This window comes from Bos mutus, chromosome 20 (assembly GCF_027580195.1).
Source record: "Bos mutus isolate GX-2022 chromosome 20, NWIPB_WYAK_1.1, whole genome shotgun sequence".
Taxonomy (NCBI): Eukaryota; Metazoa; Chordata; class Mammalia; order Artiodactyla; family Bovidae; genus Bos; species Bos mutus.
This window is the reverse complement of record NC_091636.1, coordinates 4512720-4540569: the sequence shown is the minus strand read 5'-3', so window position 1 is coordinate 4540569 and position 27850 is coordinate 4512720. Positions and strand designations below refer to the sequence as shown.

The following is a 27850-nucleotide window of genomic DNA, read 5'->3' as shown; positions in this document are numbered from 1 at the left end:
CTGCTGCTCCTGCTGCATCTCTTCAGTCGTGTCCGACTCTGTGCGACCCCATAGACGGCAGCCCACCAGGCTTCCCGTCCCTGCATGGAAGTAATAATCAAATCTCAGGACTATAGTGCAAGCTCATCTGCACATAAAAATCAGGGCTCGGATATAGTATATGGTCAGGAACAAATTTGGAAATTTTACCCAAACCAAGATGTTTATACTGCTATGACTGAAAATATGTCAGACCTATATATTCCTGTGTTGAACTCAAAAGTCCAGCAAATAAGGATTGCCTTTTCAGAAACTCTGTCTTCAGTCAGTTTGATACACAACAGTACCCAAGACTCAGAAAGACCTTCCCTACCACTGCAGGCAAGAGGGATGGCTCTGTCCTCTGACGGCAATACCCTGAACAACTTTCCTAGAACTCATTACATGCTACCTGGACCTGTTTATTGGACCTGTCTTTTCATTTCTGGCAGAAAACTGATCCCAAGTCAAAAACCAGGTCTTCCATTCACTGAAAGGTAGTAGAATACAGACCTGAGTGCTATGGAAAGGGAAAATGAGGTACAAATATACTTCTGATACACCATCTGTGTCACAAACGCTTAGCAACTTAAATCTGTAGCAGGAGCAACTAATAAACTGTTTATTGAGCTTCAGACCTACTAGTGCCCTCTACCTTCTCAGTACGGACTTTGGATTAAGGTAAAAATAAAATTTGTGCAGAAGAAATTCTACTCAATTACATCCTCTTGGGTTCATAGTCGAAATCTGGCCTAAGACTATAAGCTTCTCCTGATTCCTACTGTTTAGTTTTTCCTACTCCATTCCTTCTCTCCACAATTATTCTTTCTTTTCCTTTCCATTCTCTCTTCTCCCACCACAATTTTGATTCCTATCTCCCTGTTTACATTTAGGCCTGGAGACTGGATAAGAATGAAAGACAGAGGTGCCGGAGCCCATTCTCTTCCTCCTCAATCCTTTCTTGCTAACAGCAGCTGCAACAGGTCAGCAATCAGCAGGCTCCCGGTCATTTCCTGGGTAGGACAGGTAGACTAAGAAGTGACTAGAAATCATTTTTACGCAAGCTTTCCTCCTTGTTTAGGTGATGGCTGTTAAAACTGAAAAAAGCTATTCACTAATGAAGAGCAATCACAGCAAATACAGAAGCTCTATTGCTCTGCTCTCCCATTTGTTAGGAGGGGTTGAACCTATATATAATGTTTAATGATTAAGTATTGTGATTTACTATCTCTATTTGAAAGTGACTTAAAATATTAGGGACAGATGGTTACTAAGACTTACCATGGTGATCATGAAATGAACTGAAAGCGACTCAGTCGTGTCTGACTCTCTGCAACCCCATGGACTATACAATCCATGGAATTCTCCAGGCCAGAATACTGGAGTGGGTAGCCTTTCTGTTCTCCAGGGGATCTTCCCAACCCAGGGACCTAACCCTGATCTCCCACATCACAGGCAGATTCTCCACCAGCTGAGACACAAGGGGACCCCTTGCGGTGTGCATGGTGCACGCAAACGTCACTACGTAATATACCTGAAACTACGATAACGTAATATTGAATGTCCACTATATTTTAAAAATAAGAAGAAGAAATAAAGAAAAAAGAAGGAAAGGAAGGAAGGAAGGGAGGGACACACACAACACGTATGATCAAAATCCCCTCTCACCATGGTGTAAGCCGTTTTTCTGATACATGTTACTTGGCAAGGTCTCTCGGTTCCATTCAGATGGCCTCAGCATCCTCTCTTGCTGTGATGGTGTGAGTTGCTCACTGTACTCCCAGAAGTACCTTCTTTTACCTCTCTTCCGAGAGGTAACTGAAGTCATCTCCTTCAAGTCTTCCACAGAATCATTTTCATAGCCTTAAAAAAAGAAAATGCCCACCCCCCAATACTTCTTAAGTTTCACAAATTTTAATAAACTAAGCAAGAAAAACAAAAAGATTCCTTCTATTTACTACTTGACACATTTCACCTGAAAACATCATTAGCATGTCAGAGAATAAACAAAATCTGTAAAAATGACATTTAATATAGATATTTCTAACTCATAAAATATTCAGAGATTAATAAACAGAAATAACTACACTGTGTATCTTCCTTAGGTTTCTCTTTGGTTAGTACACAACACTTTTTTTGTATCATCACATAAGATTGAGAGAATAATGAAATCCAGCTACAGGAAGACAATCCAATCTAAAAATGGGCAGAGACCTAAGTGTACATTTCCCCAAAGAAGACATACAGATAGCCAATAGGCACACGAAAAAGATGCTCAATGTCGCTACTTGTCAAAGAAACACAGATCAAAACCACAATGCGTAACACCTCTCACCAGTCAGAATGGCCGTCATTAAAAAGTCCACAAGCAATAAATGCTGGAGAGGATGTGCATGTTGACGGAAATGTAAGTTGGTAGAGGCACTATGGAAAACAGTATGAAGGATCCTTCAAAAACTAAAAAGAGAGTTGCCACAGGATTCAGCAATTCCACTCCCGGGCATATATCCAAAGAAAACTCTAGTTCAAAAAGATACACGCACCACAATGTTCACAGCAGCACTATTTATAATAGCCAAGACTTGGAAGCAACCTAAATGCCCATCGACCGTTGAATGGGTAAAGAAGATAGAATACTACTCAGCCACAAAAAAGAACAAAACCATGCCATTTGCAACAACATGGACAGAAGTACAGATTATCATATTAAGTGAAGTCATACAAAGAAAAATAAATATCATATGATATCACTTATATGTAGAATCTAAAATATGATACAAATGAACTTATTTTACAAGAGACTCAGTTCAGTTCAGTGCAGTTCAGTCGCTCAATTGTGTCCGACTCTTTGCGACCCCATGAATCGCAGCACACCAGGCCTCCCTGTCCATCACCAACTCCCGGAGTTCACTGAGACTCGCATCCATTGAGTCAGTGATGCCATCCAGCCATCTCATCCTCTGTCGTCCCCTTCTCCTCCTGCCCCCAATCCCTCCCAGCATCAGAGTCTTTTCCAATGAGTCAACTCTTCACATGAGGTGGCCAAAGTACTGGAGTTTCAGCTTAAAACAGACTCATGGACATAGAAAATAAACCTGATTACCAAAGAGGAAAGTGGGGGGAGGAATAAATTAAGAGTTTGGGATCTGTGGACAGAAACTACTATATATAAACAAAAGATACTACTGCATAGTAGGGGACTATCTACAATATCTTATAATAGCCTATAGAGAAAAGAATATGAAAAAGATTTTATGTGTGCATAACTCAGGCACTTAGCTGCATACTAGAGACTAACGCAACACTGCATGAATCAACTATGTTTCAACTTTTAGAAAAGGAAATGCAGTCTCTACCATTAGTTAATGATGGTACTTAGAGACTATACAATTTCTTTGATGTCTTTATGTATTTGAAACATTTCCAGACAGAAAGCTGTTGCATTTCTCGGATGGTAACCTACCAGGCAGAATTCTGTCAGGCAGCAGTGCAGTGGTTTTCTTCCTACTTCCCACCCTATCCTTTTTGTAAAAGTACAAGAATGACAGGTCTCACAGAGGCTATTCAAATAAAAACATATGCCTATTCTAACTAATATTTTATCAGAAGCAATTTGAATTTACTTCACTTTTTAAGAACCTATCTTCCCTACTAAAAGGAAGTTTCAAAAAAAATTCTGGGCCACTGGAACTACTGGTTTGACCCAATACAGGATGATCTGTAAAACTAAAATACCCTCAGAGCACATCCATCTTAAAAGTACAAATGGGCTGTGCACAGAATATGTTGTTGTTCGCTAAGTCACATCTGACTCTGTGACCTCATGGACTGTATGTAGCACACCACGCTCCTCTGTCCTCCACTATCTCCCGGAGTTAGTTCAAATCCATGTCCACTGAGTCGGTGATGCTATCTAACCATCTCATCCTCTGCTACCCTCTTCTCCTTTTGTCTCCAATCTTTCTCAGCATCAGGGTCTTTTTCAACAAGTCGACTCACTCTTCACCATCAGGTGGCCAAAGTATTAGAGCTGCAGCAACAGTCCTTCCAATGAATATTCAGGGTTAGTTCCCTCTGGGATTGACTGGTTTGATCTCCTTGCAGTTCAAGGGACTCTCAAGTCTTCTGTAGCACCACAATTTGAAAACATCAATTCTTTGGCACTCAGCCTTCTTTCTGGTACAGCTCTCACATCCATACATGACTACTGGAAAAACCATAGCTTTGACTATACCTCAACACAGACAGGTGCACCAACTGAAACACTCCCATCAGTGTCAAGAACTGGCGTCCCACATTTAAGTGTTCTTGCCCGGAGAATCCCAGGGACGGGGAAGCCTGGTGGGCTGTCGTCTATGGGGTCGCACAGAGTCAGACATGACTGAAGTGACTTAGCAGTAGCAGCAGCCCAAAGTATAAAGGAAACACTTTCACATGTAACTTTCTCAGGCAACCCATCCCCCCGACACTTTATTTGATATGTTCCTCAGGTGGCCTAGATTTCTGGGAAAACACTGTCTCTCTCATTTAAGGAATGTACTCACATATTTTGTGAGTACTCACAGGTATTTCATCTGAGGCTTCTAAGAACCTGGTAGGAAGAGGTTATTAACCCTATTTACACAAACATGCTCATGGAGGTTTAAGTGATTTGGCAAAGCTGGGACTGGCTCAGGCCCCACGACTCCAGCTCCAATTTGGCTTCCTACTTTTCCTGTATCTATCCAGTTGAGTGGTCTGAATAGAATTTTTTTCCCGTATATATTCCATGTTAAATCCAAACCGTCATTAGGATTTGGACTTCTCCTCTCCTATCCAAATTAGTTATCAGTTTTGCTTAATTCATATGTCCAGCCTTTTTCCAAAACAGTGTTTAAGGGTATCCATTTTCTTTAACCTAAAATTTTCTAAAGTATATACCATAAATTCACAATAACATGTGTGCACACATAAATACACACACAAAGGATTTGTTAAAGTCTTTCAATTAAAAGACTACTGTGATCAAGTAGCATGCAGAAAAGTTATTCAATATATTCCAAGATCACTGGTCTTGCATTTAAGATGATTAAATATTTCTCCAAGTGTGTTCATAGGAACACTATTGCTGTAAACTATGCCCTCAATCCCAAGTGAGCTCTGTGGTCAAAGAAATTTTAAGAAGCGCTCATCTCGCCTCTCTCGCAAGTCACAGCGCACAGAAGAGCAGCAGACCAAGAGACCCCAGCTGCACACAGGCCCACTAAACCTCAAGCTACATGAAGACAAGAGTCGTGCCAATTCTGCTGACCTCTGCACAGCCAACAATTAGTACACATAGCCTCCAACACAAGACAGATACACCCCCCACTGTTTTTTTAAACAAATCAGTGATTTGTTTAATGTACAAATGTACATTTCCCATGGAGACTTTTCTGTTTTCTTTTCATTTGATGGATCACCATATTGATCTAATTCATTCCTTCCTGACACAATTACCAAAAGGTAGTCAAAAAGGTGACACAGACGCCTAAAAGTCTGATCACACACCTTTGATTAGTGCAGGTTACTGCCATTAAGCTGGTAAAGCCTATCATGAAAATGTTTAGTAGGAATTACAAACTAAACTCTCATTCTGGGGACCTAAATCTTAGTCTTACAACCATGTAATTCCATGACCCCAAACAGTTGTTGCCTGTCCTCAGAACAGGCTCTATTAAAACTTGGGAGCAAGTCCAGAGCAGGGACTGAAACTCCATTTTACACCTTTCCTGGGGCTTTGTAGACTCAGGCACTGTTGTAGCCAACTGCCAAGAAACAGCATCAAGGGAGCTAGTCATCACAAAAGGGCCTTTGTACACTGTCTGCTGCAAATTAAACCAATCAACCCACTCTAAAACTAGCACTCTCAAGAAACTATAACCATCCCACTTTTCTGCTTCAAAGAATTTCTTCTTGCCTCTCACCAATTCACATTTGTATTCTTAAAGTAGCCTGTTTAGCTCTTTTTTCCAAGAAGGGAAATTTTCATTAGCAAATGTGAATAAATCCCCAAAATACCACAAAATATCATTGATTTGAGGTTAAAGCATTTCATTTGTTGACATTTGTGAGACGCGTCCAAGTAATCCTAACCAAAGAGGTTTTACTTCAAGTCAACTGGAAATGAGTGAATTAAATGCCATCCAAACATTTAGCATTGTTAAACAGCACCAAGAGGAAGGCTTCACCTTGCCAAGTGCCAGCTAATGCATCTCTGTTTTAAAGCGGTGTTGGCTGCTTAACACCAACAAACTCAAGAATCAGGGTTCTCCTACCAGGACAGGGCAAGAGAATGTGGCAGGACAGAAAAGCACCAGCTGTAACAAGGCTTGCCCTTCCCTACGAGAGTCAAAAGACAGAGAAAACGGAAATGCGAGTCAAGTTATGAAGTGGTTTCTCTTCATAGGCCTACTCATCTCTCAACACATTTATCCAGGTGAAACCAAGTCAAAAGATCAAGGATGAACTTAAACTGCAGTTAAAAGTCAAAGAAAAGTGGGAATTCCCTAGTGGTCCGGTGGTTAGGACTCCACGCTCTCAATGTCAAGGGCCCAGGTTCCATCCCTGGTCAGGGAACTAAGATCTCATCCAAAAAAAAAAGTCAAAGCAAAGCAAACCTAAAACCAGAAGCAGAATAAACAGTATAGTCCTTGCCCGCCTTGACTGGTGATGGCAGAATTTACTCCCTCAGGAATATTTAAAAGGAATATTTACATACTCCTTTTAGTGTCAACTGGTAAAGAAATTTTTCTTCTCTACACTTTCCATTTCCTAGTTATTACTCCTTGTCTTGATCCTTCCCCTCCCTTCTACCCTAATTCTAAATACGGGATTCAGAACAGTAGGGCTGACCTGTCAGGCTGTAAGGACCACCAACAGCACTCTGGTCTCCCCATGGGAGGGAGCTACGTAACTACCACTAACTGCAAAGACAACTCTCCTTCAAACACCTCAAAGCAGATTCATTAACTGGCTGAGAGAAAAGTTTTCTTGCTAAGTAGAAATGACAACTGGTTCTATCGAGACTATACTGAGTACTAAAGTAAACCAAAGAAAATGCATAAACCCTGTTCCTCCACAGCAAAGTACCTTTTCCTTACTTGAAACTCCACCCAAGTCAAACAATTTAGTTGTATCAAATGCATAAATCTAAGCATTTATGCAACAGAAAAAGTTCACTAAGACGAAAGTCTCTCAGCAATAATACGCTTCACTGGCCACAATACAGCTACTGCTGCACCTGCTATGGCTCAAAAACCTTTCTGGAGATTAAATATCAATGTTTATATTGCCCCAAATTCCAACAACAAAAGGGTTCTCTTTGACAATTCATGAAGTTTTTAATAACTTGGTCTTTTATGTAGAAGTTATAGTATTAACATTATTTTTGAAGAATAACTTTCATTTAAATGTGAAGATCTTCACCTCTTTGTGAATTTTTAACTCTATGCCACTTGGAAATACCATTTTCATAAATAAAAACTGCATGAGCCAACCGTGACAAGAGCCCAGCCATGTACATGCTGAAGTGAACCAGTTCCCCACAGATTTCATTTTCTTTTTCCCTTTTATTTATAATGTGCTGTATACAAACAGAGCAGAGACTCCTTCATGCTCATTAAATTAAAGCATGTATTTTTCGTCAATGGAAAAATACTGTGCAAATGAAAGATGCAGCAGACACAAAGAAAAAGCTGTCTTTTACATTATTCATTAAACAGGCTTCGTTGGTTATTAGGCATGAGTAATACAAACCATCATCACTTGATTCACTATTCTTGGGATTCCAAACTTACCTTAAGTCTAACAGAGGGACAAAGGCAGAAATAGGAATATTTTTAAACCAATCAAGTTTGGCATCTTGGCACAGCTGCTAAAAGAGTGACAAATCAGGTCACTTAACATAAGATAAATTAAGAAGCAGCCCTCAAGGAACCAGCATATGAACCACACATGAGCAAGAATGATTATTTTAAAACTGTTTAAATAGATAAGAACAAGTATATATCCAAGCCAAGATACTAAGTCATTTAATCTCCAAACTCAGACAAAGAAAGTCCACAGCAAAACTATTTCAAGAGAGTAGGAAACAGTTTGGTAAGCCTCCAAATAATGTAATACCTGGTTCAGAGAAAGTGTCACTAATGTCATCATCCTTGTCATCTTCATAATCCTCTTCCTCTTCTTCCTCTTCCTCGTTTTCAGAAAGTTCGTGCTCGCTGCCAAATCCTTCATCGTGGTCCTCGTCATCAACATCCTCCTCATCCTCCTCATCCTCTTCAGGACTGCATTTGGTTGGCTGTTCACCCAAGTTGTCAGAGACAAAAAGGGAATAATTGTGCTCTTCTTTTTTCTGGGATGAATCTGAGACCGATGTGCTGGCAGAAAGGCTGCTACTCTCTCCTGCTGCAACTGACCCAGGCCCCTCCTGAGGCAGGGGACTGAGTAATAGTTCCTGGGTTTCTTTAAAAGGCAAGGCGGGAGTGGCATGACCCTGCAGAGGCTCTGTCCCTTTTTTCTCTGGTCTCTTGGCTACTGCACCACAGTAGCAGGTGTTTTCCTTTGCTGCATCTGCATGAACCTGGCTCAAGAGAGGCCGGCTCTGCTGCACTGGGTTGATCTTTACCTTTGCCTTTTTCACATAGTCTTTACATTCAACATGAAAGTTCACTTTCTCATTATGATACATGTTGGTCTTCACCATGATTTGTGTGCTTGAAGTGGGTTTACTTGCTTTTTGGACACAGTCTGACAAAGGGACCTCAGCTTGAAGAGTCTTAGAAGAACACACAGGGGCAGCTGCTCTGCTTGTGATCTTTTTACCAGGGAATGAAGAGGCCAAGGGATTTTGTTTGACACTGAAAAGTGAGTCAGGGTAATAAAGGGAATCAGAAACAGACTGTGAGTCCTCGCTATTGAGCTGGGCCAGAGTTGGAGTTTTACTTATGACCTCTTCATCTTGGTAAGGGCTGGAAAAGTCATCAAGACCCAAGTAATCCACTTCTTTTGTTCCCCAGATGTCACAGCTGGTTAGTTTGGTGTACTTCGTTAAGTCTTCACAGTATGTATCCCACTGTTCCCAGTTTGAGGTTAAAGTACCCTCATTATCTAGGACATCTGTGAAAGACTCCAGATTTTCAATGTCTTTGCAGTCCTCCAAAGAAAGGAAGTTGTCTCTAGGATTCTGTTGGTAGTTCATCTCTCTATCCTGAGAAAGGTTAAAAAAAAAATTACATACCATATTTAAGGAAAACATTAATAACCTATATCCTCACTTTCATGTATCAGGTAAACAGTACTCAACCTTTGGTCTGTTTTAAGATAAAGACTACTTACATGTCACTCTACCATTCCATATAGTATCATTTCCTTGGGCAAGGAAAAAAAAAAAGAGGGAAACTATGTCCCCTGAGAAACTTAGGCATGGTCAAGGGCTCTTGAACTTCACTATAAACACTCTTCCTGAAAAAGTTTACATTTCCTGATCTTTAACTCAGAAAGGATTTGGAGATCTTCTTAGAAACAAGCTTCATTTATAAAGCAAATAATAAAGGCCTTTCCTTCATCATAGAAGAATCTGTCCTCCTAAGTCAGAACTTATACACAGAGTGAAGAGCAATCCACAGAGAGCTGAAACTCAGCCACAGAAAGATGAAATCTTTGGAAAGAACCTGTACCAACTCTTGGGCTTGGGGAATAAAATACTTCTCTCATTAGTACTGTACTTCTCATGAGTAGAGATATAATTTTTAAAATGTCAGTATGACTATGCAGCCATTAACAAGAATACATGTAAGCTCTAATGTATTAAGATGAAAGGCCACTTACCATGTTATGTTAGGAGTTAAGCTACAGAATACTGTATTAATATGTCATACAATTTAAAATATTCATATATTAATTTATTATTAATTTTACATGCATAGAAAAACTCTGTTGGTCTTAATTACCTTTAGGGAGAAGGTTTGGTGGGTGGAGGCTCAGTAAGAAAATGAGGAAATTTTCTGTTTTCCAGTCTGTTTTTGTTCTGTATCAATTTTTCCATTGGTCTGTTTGCTTTGTTTTGTTTTTCCTTTTGCTTGCATATGTGTCTTTGTGTGTTTTACCAGTTTTACTGAAGTAGAGTTTACATACAACAAAATTCACCTCTACAAAGTGTACAACTCGATAATTTTTTAGTAAATTAACAGACTTGTGTCAGCTTTCCAGTTTTCATATACCTATGCTGCTTAAATTGCATGTAATTTAAATTATTCTTAAGTGTCTATTTACCTCAAGAATAAATGATAAGTATATTCAGATATTGCTTGGAATTGCTATTTTTGCCTCACATTCTCTGTAGTACATGCCTTGCTCAATGTTATCATTCCTAAATATCCTAGCTGAAAAGTCTTTTAACTGTTGGGCTAAAAGATGCCTTCTCATCCTCATTGTCAAAAACTAGATCTAAGGATGTTTAGATCTTTCCTCCTACTATTTTCAATGGCTTCATACATCCTGCCAAAATACTATGACTGATACTAATATGCATTAAGTTTGGCCTAATCACATTCTTTTTTATAAAGAAGGCTTAAAAAGGCCTTTATAAATAAAATAACTATACCTTTACCCCAAATTGATTAAAGCAGAATCCAAGAAAATGTTACTTACCAGTTCATACATGAAATCTGGATCTGAACTGTTTGCTAAGAGATCTGTGCTCATCAGAGTCTGTTCTGAAAAGGTGTGGCTTCGAAAGGCATCCCCAAAAGGCGGATCCATTCCGCTTACACTAGGCTACAACAGAGTGATTTTAATTTTGCAAAGTTAATGACTGCTTCAAGGCCAATTACATACAAGACCCACCACCATACCTACCAAGTAATTATTTTCAGAACAATTTTGTATTTTTTTTCCGCTTAACATTAAAACAACACTAAGATGCATTAAACATGGGAAAAGGAACAGAGTGGCAATGGTTAATAGTACCTAATTTCTAAAAACTAAAGCTTATTTAGGCACCGGAGTCAGCACATCGTGCCCTAATGAGTACTTTTATTTATTAGCTATATAACGTGTCTTCAAACCCATCTCTAACAACACCAGCTGTTCTAACTCCACAAAGTAGAGGATCCCCTGCCATTTCCTGGAGTCAGCAGAGGTAGCAAGACAGTCTCACTCTACACTCCTCAATGAATTCAATATCTTACTTCCCCAAACAACTGAAAGACCATTTGGGCATCTCTAGTCCAAAAATGCCTCCAGGAATGTGATGGAGATAGGATGAGCCAAATATCAAAAAATCTGCTGAGTGAGGCCAGTAACTGGAATATGAACTTAGTAGCCTTAATCTTGATCCCTAAGAAGGGTACAATTTCTAGGACAAAATAAGAAAGGGAGAAAATAAAAAGACTCGGCACCCAGAGTTAATGCTCCTTCTTTTTTCTTTGTCCCCCCTTTCCCATTTCAGTATCTATACAAAACACTCCAGGGTGAAGTTCAGGCTAACACTCCTAAAAAGTGGCCCACACAAGTCAAACTCCTCACTTTGAAATCTAACTTGGATAAAGAAAGAAGATGGGAAAGAATAAAAATTCCCTCTTTACCTTTTTGTTATTTTCCAAGTTACTGTCAAAACTTAAAAAATTTATATTATACTCTACTTGCTTATATTTCTCTATTCATATACATATACTTTCTACCTAACAGTGACTGACCCATTTTTATGCACTTTTTCATCATGTTTTTCTTTATGAGTATGTCCCATCCCAGGGATGGGTGGCTCAGTTGTAAAGAATCCACCTACCAATGAAGGAGATGTGGATTCGATCCCGGGGTCGCTAAGATCCCCTGGAGAAGGAAATGGCAACCCACTCCAGTATCCTTGCCTGAGAAACCCCATGGATGGAGGAGCCTGGAGGGCTACAATGTACGGCGTCGCAAACAGTCAGACACAGCTTAGTGACTAAACAACTTCCCATCCCATTCTTTTGTTCCTAATCTTCTGCAACCTGTAGGCTGCAAGTTCAAAGTGTTTTATGGACATAACTTCAAGTATTCAATAAACAGCAAATGAAACTGTGAATGGGAAAGAACTGGAAACAGGTATCTGTAGTCCACTTGCTCTAGTGGTTGGGGTGGAGAGAGGCCACTGGTCCACAAACCCCTTTCTTCCTTCACTGCCTGCTGGACCATCTCAGCAAGTTGTTGATTTCCTGTGCTCAAGGCACAGTTCTGCCTGGCCCCACATAAAGCTACCTTATAGTCCCTGGCCTCTCATTATTTCTAGGTTTTTCACTAGCACAAAACAGGAAAGGATAAGAGCTAACCATTGGAGGGGGAAGGGAGGACGTTTGGACATGCAGAGCAGGGAATAGGAGGGTTCATTTATTCTTTCAGTGATTGCCTCAAACCAGTAATTACCATAGCATAAATAGTCATTCTTAGATATGTTTTGTGGGAGGTGTGTGTGTGTGTGTGTGTGTGTGTGTATCTGGGAGATATATATAGGGGTGGGTGGGTGTGTGTGTGTGAAAGAGACATTGCAGTCCCTCACCATTTCCTCCTAATTGAATCCGATGGGCATGAAGGGAGAGGAACAATGGGAAAAAGAAGATACAGGGGAATGAAATGGGCTTTCTGTGGCAGATTAATTTTCTAGGGATTTGGTTTAGCCCCCATAAAAGTCAGCACTTCTGTCACCTTTTAACCAATCTTTCGTTCACATTGCTCCATGTGTCAAGCTCAATGAATTTCAAAGCTGTGGCAAAGGAAGGATATCTATTCAAAGCCAGCTGACAGCAGCAGCAGAATGTCTTTACATACAGCACAGAGTCGCACTAAGACCCGGAAAACCTACAGACCTGGCCGCAGCAGGACTAGAAAACCCTGCCCCTGCCCTGTGTGGTTTACCTGAGGCATTTCCAAGCCCGGATCCTGAGAGTCTGAGCCCACACTTCTCTTTGTTCTTGTTTGTAGATTCCTTTCCAGCTTTACTTTTATTTCAAGACCAAAGATGATTTTCACAACAAACAGCAGGTTTTCCAGGATGCCTTCAATTCAACTGCTTGGATCACTTGTTTTTTTTCTTAATAATTCTGTGCGAATCTGTCAAACAACACAAAGTAACTTCACTGAAAATGCCACTAAAAACAAGTTGACCTTTCAAAAAAGACATTAACAAAGAACACTTACCAGCATTGTGATTTTAATATTAAGAATGTGGCTGTTTTTAGTACCAACTATACTGAAATTCAACATCTGTCCCTTTGTTTCTATAACAGGATTGGTCAATAACCAATTGGCACCGTTAAAAAAGAAAAAACAAACATCAACGAAATTAACATAGGCCCATTTTTCCTGTGATCTAAAAATGCATTTTACTTAATGTTAAAATAAAGCTCCCATTCACTTTATGCTTTATATGAGAAAACAATGTATCAACAATTCCATCTACTGTATAATCAATACTACTAAGTGAATCTACATTTTATATCCCTCATAAATCTACTAGAACAATGAATACATAATTTAGAATTTAACATATCCTTTACATTAAATGGGCTTCCCTGGTAGCTCAGATGGTAAAGCGTCTGCCTACAATGCTGGAGACCCGGGTTCAATCCCTGGGTCGGGAAGATCCCCTGGAGAAGGAAATGGCAACCCACTCCAGTATTCATGCCTAGAAAATCCCACGGACCAAAGAGCCTGGTGGGCTACAGTCCATGGAGTCACAAAGACTCGGACACGACAGCGACTTCATTTCACTTCACTTCTACGTTAAATAGGGTTTCCCACGTGGCTCAGTGGCAAAGAATCCGCCTGCCACAGGAGACACAGGTTCAATCCCTGGGTGGGGAAGATCCCCTGGAGTAGGAAACTGCAACCACTCCAGTATTCTTGTCTGGAAAATCCCGTGGATGGGGGAGCCTGGAGGGCTGTGTCCATGGGGTCGCAGAGTTGGGCATAACAGAGCACGCGTATCACATTCATAAAGGCATATGCAAATTACTCTTTGAGTTATAAGTGAAAGCTGTCCTTGAAGTGAGAATTATTCAAGTTTTGAATATGTGTATGTTGAGAGGGGAAACAGGAATAAGTACTACTTTGCAGAGTGGTTTCAAGGGTTAAACTAAATGACTTCAAATCACCTGGCAAAGGGTCTTGAATGTGGTAGAATCTGACAGGTTAGTTCCCTCTTCACTCCTCTGTGAAGGCTTTAATCAAGAAACAAACAGCTATACCTACTTCATCATCTCTTTCTGGATAAGTGGTCCTCAAACTGTGACCCCAGAACCAGTAGCATCAATATCAACCTGGAAATTTGTTAGAAGTGCAATTCTTGGGCTCTAGCCCAGATCCACTAAGGCAGAAACTGTGCAAGTAGAGCCCAGGAAAGTGTTTTAACAAGCCCTCAGGATGATTCTGCTCCTCCCTAAAATGTGAGAACCTCTGTTTTAAACTGAATTCCTTACTCTCTTCAGTCTAGATGCAGTGTTATTTCTTAGATTGAAGCAGAGTGCCAATTTAAGCTATGCTGCCCTCTGTAGTTAATACATTCTCTGGCCTAGAGCTTTACAGTGGTAAATACCAACTTCAGAGACCTCTTGCTGAACAAATAAGTGAGAGTCAACAAGGACTCGATAACTATTCTACTCAGTTGGATTAGTACTTAAATTGAATTATCATCTGCATTTCCGAGATCTTTGTTGGGCTCTTCTCTCTAGCTGGCTGTCATTCCCAGGGCACTGTTCTAGCCTAGGAAATACCTTCAAGTGCTCAACCTGGGCCTAGAAACAGCATGAACTATGCATCTCAATCCAGTGCTACAGTTTAAATGGACCGATGCCTGCTCGTGCCAAAGGCTAGTTCTGGCCCAAATGCCCTTTAAGTGGCTTCATGCCTTGAACCTACTGCTGATATGCAATCTCAGTCCTAACTCTTCCCCTGACTCCTGTGTGAAACAAGGTCAGCTGTCTCTTCCAGATCTATTACTTAGATCCCCCTCCCCCCAAAACACAAAGCACTCAAGCGATGCATTCAACAAAGTGGACTGGTTAGTGTGTGTGTGTTAGCTGCTCAGCCGTGTCCAACTCTTTTGTGACCCCATGAACTGCAGCCCGCCAGACTCCTCTGTCCATGGAATTTTCCAGGCAAGAATACTGGAGTGGGTTGCCACCCCTTCTCGAGGAATCTTCCTGATCCAGGGATCAAACCTAGGTCTCCTGCATTGCAGGCAAATTCTTTACCATCTAATCCTGGTCTGGGAGAAAAGTTTGATACTCTTCTAAAACCTGGAAGTTACCCTTTCTAGCAACAGGGTTAAAGGCTCAAGAAGATGTTCAGTTCTCATCAAGATATATTTACTGGCATCTACTATAAACACTATGTACCAACAGCGTGGTTTGGCATTTACTACAGACACCATGTACCAACAGCGTGGTTTATCAGGGAAACACTGGACAAAAAAGGCTAAGTTCCAGTCACAGTTCTCACTTGAAAACTCTACAACATTGGGTAGGTCAATCTTTCTAAATTTCATTTTCTTCATCTCTAGAAAGTAAGTAATATTATTCCTGCTACCAAATTTTCTAAGCCATAAAAATCCCCCCCTTTTTTTTAACCATCTGAGCCACCATTTGTTGGGCTCTTTTACCATCTGAGCCACCAGGGAAGCTATAAAACTTCCATACGAATACAAATATTCATTTAAAATGTTATTTTAAACACATGGCAGTAGAACAAACTTGTCCATGCATTAGCAAAAAGAGCACTTGTTTGGGAGACAAGAGGCTTGGATTCCAGTTTTGATTCCATAATTAAATAGGAGAGTAACCAAGATGTCAGAGTAGAAGGAACCTAAATTCACCATCTCTCATAGGCACACCAAAATCACAACAATCTGCAGAACAAACACTGTTGAAAAAGACTGAAACCTACCAGAAAAGATCAACAGCTAAAGACATAAAGACAGAAAACCACAATGAGATCAGTACAAGGAGCATACTTGCAATATAATCAAATTCCATATCCCTGAGATTGGCCAACCACACACTGGAGAATGATTACATTACAGAGATTCCCCCACAGAGTGAGAGTTCTAAGCCCCACATCAGAGACCCCAGCCTTGGGATCTGGCACCAGGTAGAGCTTCTAGAGCATTTAGCTTTGAAGGCCAGCAGAGCTTAATTGTAGACGCTTCCCAGGGAAATAGCGATTTCACTCTTAAAGGATGCACTGCTGTTATTGTTCAGTCGCTCAGCTGTATCCAACTCTTTGCCACCCCATAGACTGTAGCACGCCAGGCTTCCCTGTCCATCACCAATCCCAGAGCTTGCTCAAACTCATGTCCGTTGAGTCAGTGATGCCATCCAACCATCTCATCCTCTGTTGTCCCCTTCTCCTCCTGCCTTCCATCTTCCCCAGCATCAGGGTCTTTTCCAATGAGTCAGTTCTTCGCATCAGGTGGCCAAAGTATTGGATCTTCAGCATCAGTCCTTCCAATGAATATTCAGGACTGATTTCTTTTAGGATTGACTGGTTTGCTTTCCTTGCTGTCCAAGGGACTCTTCTCTAACTCCATAGTTCAAAAGCATCAATCCTTCAGTGCTTAGCCTTCTTTCCGGTCCACCTCTCACATCCATACATGACTACTGGAAAAACCATAGCTTTGACTAGATGGACTTTTGTCAGCAGAGTAATGTCTCTAGTTTTATTATGCTGTATAGGTTTGTAATAGCTTTTCTTCCAAGGAGCAAGTTTCTTTTAATTTCATGGCTGCAGTCACCATCTGCAGTGATTTTAGAGCCCAAGAAAATAAAATCTGTCCATTGTTTCCCCATCTACTATTTGCCATGAAGTGATGGGACCAGATACCATGATCTTAGTTGTCTGAATGCTGAGTTTTAAGCCAGCTTTTTCACTCTCCTCTTTCACCTTCATCAAGAGGCTCTTTAGTTCCTCCTCACTTTCTGCCATAAGGGCGGTATCATCTGCCTATCTGAGGCTGTTGATATTTCTCCCAGCAATCTAGTAGTAGAAAACTACTAGAGCTCATCCATGAATTTGGTAAAGTTGCTGAATATAAAATTAATATACAGAAATCTGTTCCATTTCTGAATACTAACAAAGAAATATCAGAAAGAGAAATTAAGGAAACAATCCCATTTACAATCATGTCAAAAAGAATTAAATACCTAGGAATAAGCCTACCTAAGGAGACAAAACACCAGTACTCCAAAAACTATAGAATGTTAATGAAAGAAACTGAAGATGACACAGATGAAAAAGATATACCATGTTCTTGGACTAGAAAAATCAATATTATTTAAACAACCATACTACCAAAGGCAATCTACAGAATTCAAAGAAATCCCTATCAAATTCACAGAACTGGAACAAAAAAAATTTTTTTAATCTGTAAGATTAAAAGACCCTGAGTAGCCAAAATAATCTTGAGAAAGAAGAATGGAGCTGGAGGAACCAAACTCTTCAGACTACTTTAAAGTCACAGTAATCAGAACAGGATGGCACTGACACAAAAACAGACACACGGATCAATGGACCAGGACAGAAGGCCCAGAAACAGACCCACACACTTACGGTCAGTCACTCTGTGACCAAGGAGGCGAGGCCATACGATGGAGAAAAGACAGTCTCTGCGTGGTGCTGTGAAAACTGTACACTTCATGCAAAAGAATGAAATTAGCACATTCTCTAACACCATATACAAAATAAAATAATCCACTCAAAATGGATTAAAGACCTAAATGTTAAGGCCAGATATTATAAACTCCCTAGAGAAAACATAGGCAGAACACTCTGAAATAAATCACAGTGATTTTTGGGGCGATTCATCTCCTAGAGTAATGGAAATAAAAACAAAAATAGAATCTGCCTATTGATGGAGGAGCTGAGGAAGAGCCTCTGGTTCGATACTTGGATTGGGAAGATCCCCTGGAAAAGGAAATGGCAACCCACTCCAGTATTCCTGTCTGGGAAATCCCATGGACAGAGGAGCCTGGCAGGCTACAGTCCATGGGGTCACAAAGACTCGAACACAACTGAACAACTGAGGGCACACACACAGCTAAATTTAAAAGCTTTTGCACAGCAAAGGGAACCATAAACAAAAAAAGACAACCGAGGAACTGGGAGAAAACATTTGGAAACAACACTATCAACAAAGGATTAATTTCCAAAATATACAAACAGCTCATACAGCTTAATATCAAAAAACAAACAACCCAATCAAAAAGTAGGCAGAAGATCTAAATGGACACTTCTCCATAGAAAACATACAGCTAGCCAAGACGCACATGAAAGATGCTCAATGTTACTAATTATTAAAGAAATGCATATCAAAACTACAATTAAGTATCACTATATGCCAGTCAGAATGAGCATCATTAAAAAAATCTACAAACAATAAATACCAAAGAGGTTATGGGGAAAAAGGAACTCTCATATATTGCTGGTGGGAATGTAAACTGGTGTAAACACTATGGTGAATAGCATGGAGATTCCTTAAAAAACTAAAAACGGAGTAATCATATGATCCTATAATCCCATTCTTGGGCACGTATCTGGAGAAAACTCTAATTTGAAATATACATGTACCACAACATTCACTGCTTCACTATTACAGTAGTCAAGACATGAAGGCAACCTAAACGTCCACTGACAAAGAGGAAGGGATAAAGATGTGGTATACAATGGAATACTACTCAGCCATAAAAAATAATGAAATGATGACATCTGCAGCAGCATCAATAGACTTAGAGATTATCATATTAAGTGAAGTATCCCAGATAGAGAAAGAAAAACTGTATAATATAGCTTATTTCTGGAATCTAAAGAAATTATACAAATGTAAATGAGCTTATTTACAAAACAGAAATGAACTCACAGACATAGAAAGCAGACTTTTGGTCACCAAAGGGAGGTGGGGGAAATGAATCAGGTGTCTGGGATTAACATATACACTATTACATATAAAGTATATAACCAACAAGGACCTACTGAAGAGCATGGGGAACCATGCTCAGTATTCATAATAACCTATAAGGGAAACGAACCTGAAAAAGAATACATATATATGTGTGTATGTGTATATACATACATATGTGTGTATAACTGAATCTCTTTGCTGTACACTTGAAACTAATATAGTACTACACATTAACTATATTTGAATTAAAAAAAAAAATAAACAGCCTTATGAATTAGAATAAGTTGCTATTTCTTATCTCCCAGACTGAGGAATTACAACTATTCTCTCTTAACTATGTAATAGAGATGTTATGAGATTTAAATGATATATTAAATTAAGATGTAGTAATGAAATAGATCTGAAAGGTGATTATTATCAATAGGTATATTTTGCCAATGCATTATTTTCTCCCACAGCTAGTCCAGCTCAGAAACTCAACATCTGTGACAGCTGTTAGCAACAAGGCTGTATATTTTCAAGACACCAACTCCCAAAGACAGGGTATCCACTATGCAGAGAATGGAGCTTGTTCTCCTGGGGAAAAGGTCTTCAGTTGCTCCTCCTAGTCTCTTAAGCTAAGTTAAGTCGCTTCAGTCATGTCTGACTCTGTGCGACCCCATAGACGGCAGCCCACCAGGCTCCCCCGTCCCTGGGATTCTCCAAGCAAGAACACTGGAGTGGGTTGCCATTGCCTTCTCCAATACATGAAAGTGAAAAGTGAAAGTGAAGTCGCTCAGTTGTGTCCGACTCAGCGACCCCAAGGACTACAGCCTACCAGGCTCCTCCATCCATGGGATTTTCCAGGCAAGAGTACTGGAGTGGGGTGCCATTAGGTGGCAGCAAAAAGGATGAGACGTGGGTCAATTCTACCCCAGGCAGCAGGGCCTTTATAGTGACAATAAACTCACCCAATCTCTAAAACTGATGACTCAAGCTCACAATACCAACTATCCTCATCCCCAGCATTTTGCACCCATTTCACAGAAATACTTGGTACTGTTCCAAACATCTACTGTGAAACAGCCAAGAAGAGACAAACTCCCTGACCAAAGCTGCAAGAGAAAAAAAAAAAAGAATAAGGGCTTCTACAGCAGTTACCATTAAACAGAATCTTCCATAATGACAACTGCTCCAAAACTATCTCCTACACAGAAGGCACATTAGATGGCCAAGTAACACTAGGAGGAAGGTGTAGTAACATGCTTCTGGGGGAAGCCTTCACACTTCTGTGGGCTCAAGAATATCCATATTCTACTCAAAGTTTTTGATATTAAAGCATGTAAAAAGTTAATGATCATTTCCACATGTCTGACCTAAGGAATATTCGTTCCTAAGAATTTTAAACGGTTACCCAACAGAAGTGTTGTAAGGTTAGGAAAATATCATGTTAAAGCTGTTACACTGCCTTTATGCAGAATCTCTTGGAAACTTTAAGATACTAGCTTCTAATGTGCATTATAAATCACCAATAGATGAACAGAGCAGATCTCATTTCTCAAACTTATTTGATCATAAAATCCTCCACCCTGCCCTCAAGCTGACCTCAAGGACTGGTGGTTACGCCAGGAAGAAACAAAAACCCAACAATGACAGCTAGGGGAAAGGCTAAATTAATTCCCCTAGTTATTACTTCCTCATTCACAGCTCTAGCTCACTAGTCCCCAGTACAGTTTTATGAGTCTTTCAAGAAAGAGGACTGTGGTCCATCAGAAATAATATTTACCAATAGATTTTCTGTACTTGGGCTCATTCAAGACTACTCAACAAGAGCTCCTAGGTGCAGGAAGATACTTCAGTAACAGAGAACTACTTTTCTAAAGCATCATCCTAAAAGATGATGCTGTGAAAGTGCTGCACTCAGTATATCAGCAAATTTGGAAAACTCAGCAGTGGCCACAGGACTGGAAAAGGTCAGCTTTCATTCCAATCCCAAAGAAAACAATGCCAAAGAATGTTCAATTACCACACCATTGCACTCATCTCACATGCTAGCAAAGTAATGCTCAAAATTCTCCAAACAAGGCTTCCAACAGTATGTGAATGGAGAACTTCCAGATGTTCAAGCTGGATTTAGAAAACGCAGAGGAACCAGAGATCAAATTGCCAACATCTGCTGGATCATCGAAACAGCAAGAAAGTTCCAGAAAAACATCTACTTCTGTTTTATTGACTACACCAAAGCCTTTGACTGTGTGGATCACAACCAACTGTGGGAAATTCTTAAAGAGATGGGACTACCAGACCACCTGACCTGCCTCCTGAGAAATCTGCATGCAGGTCAAGAAGCAACAGTTAGAACCTGACATGGAACAACGGACTGGTTCCAGATTGGGAAAGAAGTACATCAAGGCTACATTGTCACTCTGCTTATTTAACTTCTATGCAGAGTACATCATGCAAAATACCAGGCTGGATGAATACAAGCTAGAATCAAGATTGCCAAGAGAAATATCAATAACCTCAGATATGCAGATGACACCACCCTTATGGCAGAAAGCGAAGAGGAAGTGAAGATCCTCTTGGTGAAAGTGAAAGAGGAGAGTGAAAAAACTGGCTTAAAACTCAATATTTAAAACACTAAGATCATGGCATCTGATCCCATCACTTCATGGCAAATAGATGGGGAAACAATGGAAACAGTGACAGACTTTATTTTCTTGGGCTCCAAAATCACTGCAGATGTTGACTGCAGCCATGAAATTAAAAGACACTTGCTCCTTGGAAGAAAAGCTATGACCAACATAAACAGCATATTAAAAAGCAGAGACATTACTTTGCCGACAAAGGTCCATCTAGTCAAAGCTATGATTTTTTTCCAGTAATCATGTATGGATGTGAGTTGGACCAAAAAGAAAGCTGAGCACCAAAGAATTGATGGTTTTGAACTGTAGTGTTGGAGAAGACTCTTGAGAGTCCCTTGGACTGCAAGGAGATCGAACCAGTAAATCCTAAAAGAAATGAGTCCTGAAAATTCATTGGAAGGACTGATGCTGAAGCTGAAGCTCCAATATTTTGGCCACCTGATGCGAAGAACTGACTCATTGGAAAAGACTCTGATGCTGGGAAAGACTGAAGGCAGGAGAAGGGGACAACAGAGGATGAGATGGTTGGATGGCATCACTGACTCAATGGACATAAGTTTGAGCAAGCTCTGGGAGTCGGTGATGGACAGGGAAGCCTGGTGTGCTGCAGTCCGCGGGGTCGCAAAGAATCAGACATGACTGGACAACTGAGTTGACTTCTCTAAAGCAATGAAATGGGCTGAATGATTTATTTATAAGCAGCAACAGTACCACTTGAAGACAGTCACAGCTTCAGTCGCTTTCACAGCCCTCCCCACCAGACCCTACCCTAAGTTTTTCTAGTTTTCCATTTGAATACACATTGAGGCTTACTATGTTCATTAGGCAAAGTGAAAGGTCAAGCAGGATGACAGGAAAGGTCAGAAGACTTTTAGTAAAGGTTCATTCTCGAGACTGCTCACAACACTAATCCAAACTTTAAAACCCAAACCCCAAGAGCTGACTAGTGTGACCCAGGCAGCTCACACATATCCAAGAGCTCCTAAATTGTGCCCCTTCCCAATCTGAGGGTTCCAGCTAATTCCTAAGAGTCCATATATTAAAAAAAAGTTGACATCGAGAAAAATATTGTTGTTTAGTCACTAAGTTGCATCCGGCTCTTTGTGACCCCATAGACAGTAGCCCACCAGGCTCCTCTGTTCACGGGATTTCCCAGGCAAGAATAATGGGAGAGGGTTGCCATTTCCTTCTCCAGGCAAGAGACATAAAAATTGCTTTCTAAATGAAAATCCTTATCAATAGGCCAATACTGTATATATGATGGTTAGAGTCCCTAGAGGTCCCCTTCTATGTGGCAACAACTTAGGCCACGGCTCTTTTTTATTATCTTGTAGAAACCAGTTCCTCACAATGGTAAGCAGCACGCCTGAATCATCAGAATACATGTTAAAAAATCTGACACACCCATCCAGGATGGTTAACAGCCAAATAATGGAAAATAACAAGTGTTGGTGAGGATATGGAAAAATCAGAAACGTTGTGCACTGCTGATGGGAATGTGAAACAGTACAGCTGAGAAACAGTTCAGTGATTCCTTAAAAAGCTAAACACAGAATTACTGTCTGATCTGGAAATTCCACGTCTGGATACATACCCAAAGAAATCGAAAGCAGGAACTCAAACAAATACATGTACACCCATATTCACAGCAGCATTATTCACAAGAGCCAAAAGGAAGAACAATCCCAGTGGTCATTAACAGATGCACACAGTGGAGCATTATTCAGTCATAACAGGAACGCCTTCTGATACATGCTACAACATGGATGAGCTTTGCAAACAGCATGCTAAGTGAGACAAATCAGACACACGAGACAAATACTATACGATTCCACTTAAATGAAGTACCAGAAAAGGCAAATTCATGGAGACAGAAAGAAGAGAGGCTACCAGAGGCTGGGAGAGTTATTGTTTACTGGGTAAAGAATTTCTGTTTGGGGTGATGAAAATATTCTAGATATTTCAGAACAGTGGTGATGGTTACCCAAAACTGTCAATGCACTTAATGCCACTGAATTATACACAATGTGGTTTAAATGGTAAAATTAATGTTTACCACAAGCCAAAATTTTATGATTATCATTATTCTGACTTGCCACACACAGCTTACAGGATCTTTGCTCCCTGACCAGGGATTGAACCTGTGCTTCCTGCAGTGGAAGCACAGAGTCTTAATGACTGCCAGCGAATTCCCCACTAGGAAAATCTTTTTAAACAACATTTGTGGTAAGAAAGGCCATCACATTTATAGTTATATAATTTATATATCATGGTTTCTTTTGATCGTTTCTAAACGCTGCTAGCTTATGTTCATCATTCCTTTCATGTGGCAGAGTTCTTGGGTTCTCTCTCTGTAGGTGGTAACCATCCTGACCCCTCATTTAAATAAATCGTTTCCCCTGCGATTTAATCCCCAAGATGAAAGAAAGGGAAGGGGGAGAGGGAGGAAGGAAAGACCGCCACACATTCCATCCAAACTGCTACACTTCAAATGCCCCACTCAATAATTCTTTTCCTTTAGAAAACTACTTACCACGAGTTGAACAGAACAGACCTGCAGAGGCTTACTAAATCAAGCTGTTTTACCAGTCACCAAACCACTGAGGACGCAGAGGCTGACTATGCAAGGGATTCATTATAGAAAACGTGGGGGCTGTGTTCTCCCTTCATCACATCGTGTAAACCCTATGAACCTGTCACTCCTTTCTACCCTTCAACAGAAGCTCTCTAGAGTCCAACATATGGGAAACAAGCAAGCAAATTTCAAACTAGATGGTTATCCTAAACAGATGTTAATCCAGTTGGGATGTGATCCTCCAGTCGTAACACCTTGTGAACTCCTCAACCCTGGGCAGCCCAATAGTCTCCTTTTATCCTCACACTCAGGATTCTAAAAATAAGGAGGTAAATCGGGTTGGTGGCAACACTTAATTAAAACAGTTAAAACCACGTTTTCCTGAAAATCCTGAAGAGCTGAGAAAATATACTAAATCTCAAAAGTGATCTCTCCTTGGAATGCTGTCTTAGAGAAAGACACGAGCCCTCTCAGAGAATTCCTTTCCAAAATCTTTGTTGTTCAGTTGCTAAGCCATGTCTGACTCTTTGCAACCCCAGGAACTGCAGCACCCCAGGCTTCCTGGGCCTTTCCTATCTCCCAGAGCTTGCTTAGACTCATGGCCACTGAGTCAGTGACACCATCCAATCATCTCATCCTGTCACTCCCCAAACTCTGGCTCAACGATAACCAGAGACAAGACACGAGAGCTTATTTAAACCACTTTCGGAACCAATAAGAAAGACTATGAAGGCAGGTTTCTTTCAGTGTGAGTCGAATGGGAAGAGTTTTTATTTCTGAAAACCATCAGCTATTAAATACTAGGGTCTTTCTGCAGTCTTAATACCTGCCAATTAAGTTGTTTGAACCATAAGAATAAAAGACAGAACCAAAGAATGCATTTCTAACCACAGCCGCCCTTGACAGCTCATGACAAATGCTCAGTTTCTATTTGGTGCTACTGTTCACAGATTAGAAGCACACTACCATACCCTGCCACTGAATACAGCCCGGTGGAGTGATTAGGGTTAGTATCAGCATCATCAGCACCCTCACCCTCTGTCCAACCGCCGGACTCTAATTCGAAAAGTTCACCAACGATGGGTTGTCCAAGGTCATTCAGTAAATGGATGCCTCTGTGCAAACTATCAGACTGTCTCTATCGTCAACGTCTCAAAGGTCATCTCCAAAGGCCTCCCAAATCTGTGTCTTCATCCTAAACACACCAGTGAACCGTCTCTACTGAGACCCAGGTACAGGTATTTTCCTAGATCACTTACAGCCCATGACCTCAGACACAACACGCCACCTCCCCACTCAAAGGTTTATTCTGTCAACAGTACCACCATCATCAGACATTCAGGTGTGTGACACTGATCTCAGCCTTGACTCTCTTCCTCCTCCCCACTTGCTGTGTTTTAAATGACATCAGCCTCTTTATTAAAAATATACCGACAATTTAACCTTGTACAGAGGATGCATGTACCTGTCTGACTTTGCCTTTCCCACTTTCTCAACCCCTGTTGGAACCTTATCATTTTCTATTTACTGTCCCAGTAATTGCCCTACAGATCTCTTTGCTTCCAACCTTTCCCTCTCTCCACTTCTTATGCTCCATTATCAAATTATTCTCCCTAAACTACCACATCATATTAGCAACGTGCTGGTAAGTTTTCAGCAACTAACATTATCTCCTGGATAATGTTCAAAATACTCAGACACAAGGAAACTATCTTTCAATACCCTAACTTCCACCCCTCTCTAATAAATATAACAGTATCAGCTTAATCTTACAATCTCCCCCAAGTCCTCAGTTACAATCCCACTTCACTAAGGATCTCCAGCAGTGAGACTCCGGCTTTTCATGCCTTTGCTTATGTTTTTCCTCTTTCTCCTCCCAAACGCTTGCCTTTTCTATCAGAGATTGTAAAATCTTTAAGAATGACTATTATATCTCATGTCTATTACTGCAGTGTCAAGAGTAATGCTTTGCTCAGCACGAGCATCCAGACAAGAGTTCCATGAATAGGAAACCTCCTAAGACCACGGGTCATTCTAGATAAGGAGTCAGAAGCGTGTCATTCTTCATACAGAAAGAGGACATTACAAAGAAGTCATTCAATATATATTTATTAAGCATCTTTCATGCGCTCCGAAGTATCTTGTACAAGCTTCTACAAGCTTGTTAATTTGAGTCTTGAACCACTTCTGAATTTATTTTTTTAATTTCCAGGAAGAGTACTGTTCAAATTTCAGTCAATTTTAAAGATAGTAAATAATTTTTGTCTAGGGAGGAGAGAATAAAGGAAAGAATAGGATTAAAACTTATTTAAACCAACTGAATCCAGGCACTAGACTAATGCATGTTACACTATTCTCTCTCCTTTGCTTTCTCTATTTCACACACACACATTTGTAACTAAGACAAATATTTTATTCAGGTTCAACACTGGAGTTTTAAAGAATCATTTCACTTTCTGAACTGTTCTACAAAAATCTACAAAACATAAAAAGGAACAATACAATTAAAGGTAGCAGCACAAAAACAGCAGTGCATGTGAGAGCACACCTGAGCCACGCAGCAGCGGGTCAGGGAGACACCCACTCGGGCCGACCCTAACAGCGCCAGTGCTCTGGCAATCAGAGATCTGGGCCCTTCCTCAAAATTTACTGTCTCCTGACTCCTTTCTCAGAGTTGATGCTTTTCAAAAGTAGCATGAATGTATATACGCTAGAGGCAATTTTTAAATTCCCTTCAAATTCCTTCCTAGTGTGAAATGGGCTATTATATGCCACTGGCTCAGGACTATACAGGTACAGAGGTTATGGCCCAAGGGCTACAGAGGTTGTGAATACAGTTGAATACACTGAGAAATGGTGGCTGCCTCTTTGGCTCTACTACTCCTGAAAGGGCTTCTCTGGTAGCTCAGCAGTGAAGAATCTACTGGCCAAGCAAGAGATATGGGTTCAATCCCTGGGAAGATTCCCTGGAGAAGGAAATGGCAACCCATTCCAGTATTCTTGTCTGGAAAATCCCTTGGACACAGGAGCCTGGCAAGATACAGTTCATGGAATTACAAGAGTCCAACATGACTGAGTGACTAAATAATCACAACAAAATGAGAAGCAAACTCTAGATTCAAGATATAAAGTTCTGCTGAGTATCTGGGATTTTGTTCCACATTCTCACCTGTTTTATCTGTAAATACAAGAATTCCCCAGGGATACTGTGATTCATGATAATATGTAAAGAATCTAGCCCTGGCACAAAACAGACACTCAATAAATGGTGGCTATTTTTTGTTTTCTGATTCCTTCCTCAGTATAAGATGTTCCTCAGATATGGCTGCTACTGAATATACAAACCTAAATTCAACATGGAATCCTAACTTGAATTCCAAACTTAATTATCACAAACCCAGCTGCCTGAATCTAGGGTGAATAGAGGATATGCAGGCAGCACAGGCCATGTGACACCCTCACTCCCGCTGTGTGAGGGTGAGATGTCCATTATGCCGGTTTAATCAGCAAAACAATCTTTGGGTTCACAAAGTAGTTCATAAAGTTGCAAACTAGTCATCTCTGTACACAATAAAGAACTGGAGAAAAAGTTACAAGGAAAAGGGCTTCTTCTGAGAGATTATTGCTCTTTTCTTCAAAAAAATCACATACATTTTACCTCTTTTTATAGTCATTTACACTGGC

At 40.4% G+C, this 27850-nt stretch overlaps 1 protein-coding gene across 3 annotated transcripts in view; it reads right to left on the bottom strand.

Moving 5' to 3' along the window:
• The window catches only part of CREBRF (CREB3 regulatory factor), a 60793-nt gene that overhangs the window by 24448 nt on the left and 8495 nt on the right, over positions 1–27850 (bottom strand). For 2 of the 3 annotated variants that reach the window (XM_005899775.3, XM_070357428.1), the window contains exons 2-5: positions 12931–13125; positions 10690–10815; positions 8161–9247; positions 1687–1881 (exon numbers count right to left, since the gene is read on the bottom strand). In XM_005899775.3, the coding sequence (XP_005899837.1) occupies positions 1687–1881; positions 8161–9247; positions 10690–10815; positions 12931–12939 (1417 nt within the window). In that variant the 5' untranslated portion in view covers positions 12940–13125. Of the gene's footprint in view, positions 1–1686; positions 1882–8160; positions 9248–10689; positions 10816–12930; positions 13126–27850 lie in introns of those variants that run through there. The other variant, XM_070357430.1, reaches the window with a different exon arrangement.